Source organism: Haplochromis burtoni, unplaced genomic scaffold (assembly GCF_018398535.1).
Source record: "Haplochromis burtoni strain Fernald_Lab_line unplaced genomic scaffold, NCSU_Asbu1 Contig_2738, whole genome shotgun sequence".
Taxonomy (NCBI): domain Eukaryota; kingdom Metazoa; phylum Chordata; class Actinopteri; order Cichliformes; family Cichlidae; genus Haplochromis; species Haplochromis burtoni.
This window is the reverse complement of record NW_024585099.1, coordinates 1311-10254: the sequence shown is the minus strand read 5'-3', so window position 1 is coordinate 10254 and position 8944 is coordinate 1311. Positions and strand designations below refer to the sequence as shown.

The window sequence follows — 8944 nt, the reverse complement described above, 5'->3', positions numbered from 1 at the left end:
TTTACCATCGCAGTGTGCTCGCCATTCAGTCCGGCTCAGGTCCCAATACAACAACCAATCAAGCCCATGGATGCAGAAGACGCTACCTGGTTAATATTAAGTTCAAATCATTTGATCTTTTTTGATTCTTAAACACTTTACAGTCTCGTTTATTCTTATCACTGTGCTTCTTCAGACCAGGATGAAATACTGGTTCTCCCAAGAGACCAAATATTGGAGGTGGGCAGCACAGCCACATTCTGCTGCATGGTGCCAGATGGGGAAAGTATTAAAACAATGTTTCTACACAACTACAAAGGCACTAATGTAACGACTACAAAGATCAGTGAACATGTGCACTCCCTGACTGTTCACCTGGACCAAGAATCAGAAAACTATAGTGATGTAATATGTGAAACAACCAAAGGAAACATCAACGGAGCCAGTTTTCACGCCAGCTGTAAGTATGATGTAGCATTTGAGATTGTGGTTTCTCAAATTGATCTTGTAAATAAATGGTTCTCTTTTAAATGTACTTCTGTTTTTCCTGGTATTTGCCACAAACTTAGATCCTCCTGATGACAGTGATCTTAAGTGTGAAACCCGGGATCTGGAATCAATCGATTGTTTTTGGAATGTAGGAAGGGCAGCAAACGAACATCCTGCAATGGAAAGAACATATCAGCTCCAAGGAAGGTATAATAAGACCCAACCACCCCTAATATATCTACAGTCTCCTGTATGGAAGCATCTGAGGGTGTGAATCTTATTAACAAGGTGTGCACTTACTGGACACCTTGTTAAGAATCACTGCAGACCGTTTCAAATTTAGAAGAACAAAAAGTTGATGAACAGTACTTTTAGATGATCTCGATGATCTGTAGTCAGAAGTTACAAAAATGAGCACTTGCTATGCAACTTCAGTTGCAGGATGGTTTATTGAAAAAAAAAAACCAAACTCAAAAAATAGTACTCAGGAAGCAAAGTGCTTCCAATGCAATCACAGACAGACAGGCTGCCCTGTTTACTACTTTTAGTTAGAGTTAGCTTACTCTGACCTAAAAAATCTACAACATATCAGGCCTTGTCAAAACATTCCCTTTTAAAGTGCGCCACTCTCCTTTGTAAAATCCATGCATATCCAAGCATAAGCCACACACACACGCAGAGATGGTTAACACATTATTTGAAAACTAAAATAAAGTGCCCAGAATAAACATAGTCCAAAAAACAAATTAATTAATTATGGGATAAACAGTAGTAATGCTTCTCACAGTATGTAATGCCATATAGGTCAAAAGTCAAAGTGAGTTTACAAAGAGAACGTCCTTGATGAAATCACAGTGCCGTTGTTTTCAGGGCTATTCTTCTTTAATTTCACTTTATATGATTTGCAGTGAAAACTGCACACATTACACCTTGTCACCAGAGTTCTTAAAAAACCCAAAAACCTGAATATTTATAAAAGTAGTTTCAAGCAGTTGAGAGAAATGCTCTGATTTAAAAGACCATCAAAGCAAAAACATTTTGGGATCTATAGACTAAACTTTAAAGCACCAAACATTATTGATTAAGCAATAAGGAGTTCAGTCAATGACAAATTTAAAATGTACTCTTACTTTGCTTCCTAGTGATGTGCAGTCCTGCTAGCCTCTGTATTTATTTAGTTGTAAATATTTAGTAATAGCGGTGTATATTTTTTACATTTTAGCTCATGCATCAATGGACGTTCAGGTAAATGCTCGCAAAAAGTGAAGGTGGATGCAGCTGAGAGGAACTGGACCTTAACAGCAACTAATCGGCTGGGAAAGCTCGAGATCCATGACAACGCGGACCTGACCAAAAGAGGTAAAGCTTTGAATAAAATTTGGTTAAAATGATTATTTTTAATCTTTAAGATCAGCTGATTGTTGTGATCTCTTGTTTTAGTGCACATGGTTGCTCCAGACAAAGTGGCAGCTTCAACTGTGAACCCCAGAAACATCAGTCTGAAATGGAGCTGGACTGTGCAGAAGTACAGTAATCTCAACATCACATGCCAAGTACATGTCAGTGATGGAAACTCTAATACCAAAGTGAGTAGATTAAAAAGGAGGCTATGGTATTGGCTTTTCAAAGTAAAAGTCTCCACTGAAGTCAGCTAACATAATTCCTTTCTTTGCAATGTTTCCAGACTGAAAACTTTGGAGTTGACCTCACAGCTGCAGTCATCAAGGACTTGATACCACACTGGAACTATGTTGTGAGGGTCCGATGTGGAACATCACAGCATTTCTGGAAATGGGGTGACTGGAGCAAAAGTGTCAAAATCTGCACGAAGGGTGATGGTAAGTATTTTCTTTAAAAATCATAGGGTTTTAAATAAAACTGCATGATGAGATACAGATGAGTCAAATCTTTTATACAGTCTGAGTAAAGTCAGGTCATATGAAAGTAAGAAAAAGTTGCTGCTTCTCAACTGATGTGACTTCAGTAAACATTTACCTGATGAGCTTTTGGTCTCAGTTGATTGATTAAAGTCTCTTACTGAAGTAAATGTGGTGCTCATTTTGTAAATCATGGTCCCACTGGAGTCATAAAAACACAGCAATCTATCTTTTGATTGATTATGAACATTTCTAGAAGAAAAATATTTAATCTGCAAGGTTTGACTCCTGATTTTGTTTCTCTACACAGAAAGATTAGCTGGTTGCCTGAAGATCATAAAGATGTGTTTATGTTGTAATATTGGTGGTCACTCTGTCTTGATACAGTCGCTCTTGGAGCTACCAGCCTGATTGAAAAGAACCTGAACATCAGTTCGTACACCTTCATGGTAAACGCACAAACAGCAGTTTCATCCAACACCGTTACCTTGAATCCATCGAGTAGGTTACTTTTTTCATCTTGAAGACTATTTTCTTTAATTAGACTGTCAACTGTATCATTTTCTTTGATTTACTCGATGCGTTTCATTATTTTCACCAGCTTACTTGACAGTGCTGACCTTGATAGCCCTGGGAGCAGTTTTTATTATTCTGTCCATCTGCACAATCCTCTGCTACAGACACCGGGTGTGGTAAGCAGTGCACATTTGCCTCTTTTGTCTCCAAATCTTTGTTTGGCATTTATTTTCATGCATTCTATCACCCAACAGCATCAAGCACAAAGAGAGCATTCGGCTAAACATGTCAGTTGTGGTCCGATTTGGGAGGGAACCACAAACTACAGAATCCAGCATTGTTTAGGCAACGTCACGCACCGATTAAATATTAATTTTAGTGACCCCATATTGACATATCTGTAAGAGAATCAGGATATCTGTCGGGGAACTGTTGTTTCTTTTGTTAGCTGATATTTCTTGTGTGTTTCAGGTCAGTTTATGGACGCAACGAGGAGTGCAATAAATTACTTTCTGTCTGGCTGCTTAATGCTACCTCTATACTCCACACAACTGTACTACTCAGTTCTTTATTAGTTTCCTTGTATATTGCATTATCATGAGGTCATTTTCTCTGTTTTTCAGAATGAACATGTGTTTGATCATCATCACTTTGGTCAAAGTCACTACAGCGAGGTCATGGATGTTCCTGAACTGCATGATAATTTCTGACCACTAGAGCCTGTTGGTAGCCAGGACCTGATGTGTTGTACCTTCTCTCCATCTTCCAAAGATGACTACAATAGGCTTCTGCAGAAACCCCGCCATGCCCCACTTTACCCACAGAGGAGTAACCACACAGTCCCATTTCCTGTGTGTCCACATACATTTTATTACTACCAAGACATCTGCATAGCTGCTAGATGTGTGAACACATTTAAACTTTACACAGGAACTTTAGCCATCATTAACTACAACAGGGGTGGGCAACTCCAGGCCTCGAGCGCCGGTGTCCCTGCAGGTTTTAGATGTGTCCTTGAACCAACACAGCTGATTTAAATGGCTAAATTAGCTCCTGAAGTTCTCCAGAGGCCTGGTAACAAACTAATCATGTGATTCAGGTGTGTTGACCCAAGGTGAGATCTAAAACCTGCATGACACTGGCCCTCGGGGCCTGGAATTGCCCACCCCTGAACTACAACATAGTTAATCAACTTCATTATCGTCTTCGGCTAGGGTTAGGGCTGGGTTTTGCTTCAGTCACATGAGCCAGTCACTGGCTCTCTTTCACAGCATGTCTTTGAGCTGTCTTCCTATCCTCACCCCAACAGATTGTGACAGATGATTGCCCCTCTTTGAGCCTGGTTCTGCTGGAGGTTTCTTCCTGTTAAAAGGGAGTTTTTTTATTTCCATTGTTATTCAAAGGGGGTTGTCTGATTGTTGGGGTTCTCTTATTACTGTAGGGTCTTTACCTTACAATGTACTGGGCCTTGAGGCAGCTGTTCTGATTTGGCTCCATATAAATAAAATTGAATTTATTGATTAGATAGTTTGTATTCTTTAAATTTGTTTTTATTGTTACCTATTTATTGGTTTTATTGTTATGTATTATAAATGCTGCTACCAAGAGCTGCTTCTAACAGCTGATGCTCAATGACAATAAAGGTTTCTGATTCTGAACTGAATTGATTTGTACCTTCTGAGGACCAAAGAGGCACATACTTGTTCAAAACCTGTAAAAGGTATACAATAGCACCCGTTCTTTTATTTGTTTAGGTGCAAAATCAAAAGGTTGTACGTGGTTAAACAGACTGTTGCGACCAGCTGTTGCTCCCGATCCTTTGATTCTGACCTGGTAAGACACGAGACAGAATACTTCACTTCCCATGTTCCTCCTTATTTACACATGCACATGGGGAGATGTGCACAGTGCTCCTGCAGATCTGAAGGACGCTCCTTCAGTCTGTTACATTTATACTCTAAGCCCACAATACATTTAGAACACCTTTGACCTGACCCCCACATGTGACTATATCACTGAATCCATACACACTATCCTATGACCATTGGTATGTGCAGCTGTCTTGTCTCTTACCTACATATATCCTGGCTCCACATTCCTCCTGCTATTCTCAGAAATGAAAAATGTCACATTGTCCTGTTTATTTCCCTGTTTCCTGCTTAAGGCCAGGTCAGAAAGCGGTCACAGTGCAGATACATATGGACACATTCTGGCGCCTCTCTTCCTATGTTGTCTATCCCCAGTTTCACATGAGCCATAGTTTCACATGATTTTCCCCCTTGCTCAAACTATTCATACTTTATTATTCAACTGCATCTCTGCAGACTGAGGCCTCTCTTTTTTTTTTAAAAATCATGCAAGCCCTACGTATTATCCACACAGAAAAGGAAAAATTTGGCAAAAAATTATTTTTTCTATGAGATTTGAATCCCTTCATATTTGAAAACCACTCCTCTAAGGCACTGTTGTACCTTCGTGGTCTGTTCATTACACAGACTACTGGCCAGTCATTCCTGCTTCTGTAACACAGTAAGGGGAATTGTTGAAAAGAATAGATCAATGGGCCAATAGGCTCGACTATAGGAGCACAGGGGTGTGTTCAAATGAGACACAGAGACAAGAATGTAACTCAAAAGAAACAGCCAACTTTAGTGACATAAACCATAAGGTTGACAAGCACAGGTTAACGACACTTTACAATGGTAGAAAGAAAACTTACAAAAATTAAAAGAAAAGTAAAACACAAACTACTAAAGCAATGACTTGGCCAAGTGTTATTTTTGGTTTTCAATGTTCGGGTTTCAATGCTCGGGTGCACCCTAGTAACCTGACTCCTTAACTCTTATAGAAACAGATTACACAAATCCAATGTACATTCAAATGAAAATCTCACACTCTTTTCACATGTGGAGAATGCTCTACACAACAGCTCATTATTTAAAGTCCCAAATAAAAAATGTCCAAGGGGTAAAGTCCAAAAAATTCCCAGGGTGTGAAAGAAAATAGGGATGAGAGAATGTCAGTCAGTGGTCTTATGTATAACCAGCTGTGCGTGAAAGTGTGAGTGATACAGTCCTACCACACCGCAAGGTGCAGCAGATCATCAAGTGGAAAAGAAGCGAATCTCAGTCTCTCTAAGTCCAGGTGGGAAGGCTCGCCATCTATTTCACCGGAGGAATCCACCTCAGGAACAATTCAGCATACAAAAAAAAACCTGACCTGTCAACAGACAGGGTCAGAAGAGCAATTCAAATATTAATTATGCTGTTCTAGCTATAATTCACAACTTAGGATTTTGTTTAAATCACATTCAACATAAATTTGCAATAAAAATACTCAATTTTGCAAAAATAAAACATTTCTCTTACACAAACTATGCATTAAACCAAGTAAAGTCAGTGCATATGCATATATGTCGCATAGTCGACAATTATTAATCAAACAATTGAGATTAATTCAGTTTCTCAACAATAAAATGTGAAACAGACGTGAACTAACTGAGACATACAACATGTGCTCACCGATCTCAGCGCATCACGGCCGAAGACAATGGCATGGTGTCTCTCGGTCGGAAAATGCAGGGCTCTAAATAACGTAACAGGACATGTTGTTTTCTCTTTAATAACCGTAATACGACATGAAGAAAAATAAACATAAGTTGTGCTTCAAGTGTTACCTTACTTCTGGAAGCAGATTGAGATGAACTTCCAGGCAGTTGATAGCAACCAGAGCTAACAAAGGCTAACAGTTTAGCTCCATGCGGTACTTTCTAAAGTCACCAGAAAAATGCAGCATTTGCCTGTTTACTCACTGCGGCTACTTCTAACATGAAAGGTAGCTGATAACCAGTGAACTTATGTGCAACACAGTTGGTTGCAACTTATATCTAATACTTTTTTCCAGCTCAAATGCTTCAGTCTCTCTTTTCTCCTGCCAGCACGCGACTACCTCCACACATAGCAGCAAACACAGAGCACGTAGGTGGGACATACCGCAGCAGACTGCTCTCCCTTTGGTCAAAACATACTGGGACCTGTGCATTTCGATTGGTTGGGCAGGCTGTCCATCTCTCCTCATATCAGTCCTTAAAGTGGTACCCTCATTTTATGTGGGTTACACTTCTCTTTAGGACACAAAGAGGAAAGGTTACTGCTCCTATGACAAAACGTATCCCTCAAGTTACCTTATTTTCTAACACCTCAGTCGCCCAACCCTAGAGACTCGTCAGAGATCATCTGGCGACCACTGGTTGCCATGTAAAAATGTGTTTCCTGACTGGCTTCAAATGGGCTCCGGAAGTCGTTAGTTTGAAACTGATGTAGTGCTTTGGTTACTAGCAGGTCTCTAAAAAACACTTGATAACTCCTCTTTGAGCAGTTGTGAAATTGTGAAGAGTGTGACAGAAACCAGAAACTGGTAGTGTTCACCTTCACAGTAAAAGCTTTGCCTTACCATTGCAACCAATACATTTAAACGATGCAGCTTTTACTCTGAAAGGAATCTTCTGTGTTTACGGTTTTAGTGCCCTTACTCGGAAACTAAATGGAAAGTGTTTACAGAGAATTTTCCATGGAAACTACAGTCAACCGTAGCGATGGGAATTGGATCCAGTACTAACGATTTCTTGGAATCACTAGTCTGCCTGCCTATCGATCCTGTTAACTGGTTCTTGCACTGTCACTATGATCAGCTGATTTCAGTTCATGTGTCAGACTGGCTCTTCCATCACTACAGAAACTAAACTGATCATGTTGGAGCTTCCACAGCATGTCTTATCCTGTCTTCCTTCTCTCACCCCACCCGGTCGCAACAGATGCCCACCCTCCCTGAGCCTGGTTCTGCCGGAAGTTTCTTCCTGTTGAAAGGGAGTTTTTCCTTCCCACTGTCGCCAAAGTGCTTACTCATAGGGGTCATATGATTGTTGGGCTTTTCTCTGTATTATTGTAGGGTCTGCCTTACATTAATAAGAGCATTGAGGCGACTGTTGTTGTGATTTGGTGCTGAGTAAATAAAACTGAATTGAATTGAACAAGTATTGCACACCAGAGTGACCTTAGAACCGACTGACTGATCATTAATGTTTAGCCTATGTTAGTGAAAAATTTGATGAGAGATATTTTCCTTTGATCTGTGTTTATAAGAACCAAGAACTTACCTTTGATTCAATGCTGTAAACCAGTAAAACAATAAGCTTCCAAAGTGCTTTATGTGATGCTTTGATTGTGTCTGGTTACTGCCAGAAACTTGGTTGTTGGTTTCCAGAGAAACAGTAAAGCACCATGAAGACTGTGTGACCTGCGGTGTTGATTTTGGCATGAGTAATGAACACTAGAGGGAGCCAGCTCTGCATTAATGATGAGCTGTCACACGTTGCATGCCAGGAGTGTAAAGTGCATTTACACAGCTATCATAGCTGGACTGGCCATCGGGCATACCGGGCATTTGCCCGGTGGGCCGCTGGCGATTTTTTGTTTTTATGGGCCGATGGATTTTTTTTTTTTTATTGGAAGGGTATATATAATGAAAGGTGTTGGATTGGCCAATTGGTCATGATCGACTCTGGGCTGGACCAATTACAGCCGAGGAGGCCGGATGCACCCTCCCCCTTGTTTAGCAATCACGTGATTTTCATGCATTGCATGCCGGGAACTCGTGGCAAAACAATCCAAGTACCTGTGAAGGTTCTCAGTCATCCAGGTCATCGTAGTCAAAGGAGCTTGCAAAGAAAAGCGTCTGGACTTCTTTAAGTTGCTTGAAGACGTTTCACCTCTCATCCGAGAAGCTTCTTCAGTTCTAAGGTCAAATGGTGGAGAGTCCCAGATATAAACCTAGTGGGAGTCCCCCCACAGAGGGACAAAAGGACCCCCTGATGATCCTCTAATCGCCTGAGCCAAGGTGTGAAACTGGGTGTGGGTCCCAATCAGCCAGAGTTTCGGGTGAGTCATTGTGAAACCTGGCCCCACCTTATCATGCGAATTCCTGAGGTCAGATGGCCCAGGATGTGAGTGGGCGTTAAGGCGTCTGGGAAGGGATCTCAAAACTGGATTATAGATGGCAGAGAGTTGGTGTCGTAAACCACCGCC

General features: G+C 40.8%; 1 protein-coding gene and 1 long non-coding RNA gene across 4 annotated transcripts; one reads left to right on the top strand and one right to left on the bottom strand.

The window, feature by feature from the left end:
- Positions 1 to 3906, top strand: LOC102293401 (leukemia inhibitory factor receptor; the record flags this gene model as incomplete). Of its 2 annotated transcripts, XM_014331468.2 has the most annotated exon segments (9): positions 1 to 89; positions 176 to 439; positions 549 to 675; positions 1691 to 1827; positions 1909 to 2054; positions 2153 to 2306; positions 2733 to 2846; positions 2947 to 3037; positions 3485 to 3902. In XM_014331468.2, coding segments are annotated over 9 exon segments (1123 nt in total), but the record flags the coding sequence as incomplete, so codon positions are not given.
- A 442-nt stretch (positions 3907 to 4348) lies between these two features.
- LOC121813815 lies at positions 4349 to 6998 on the bottom strand. Of its 2 annotated transcripts, none has more exons than XR_006053901.1 (3): positions 6543 to 6998; positions 6383 to 6446; positions 4349 to 6080 (listed from the first exon to the last, which is right to left on the bottom strand). It is a non-coding gene; the product is annotated as an uncharacterized LOC121813815 (long non-coding RNA). The 2 variants fall into 2 exon arrangements; XR_006053900.1 differs by having other exon boundaries at positions 6538 to 6996.
- Between the last annotated feature and the right edge of the window lie 1946 nt (positions 6999 to 8944).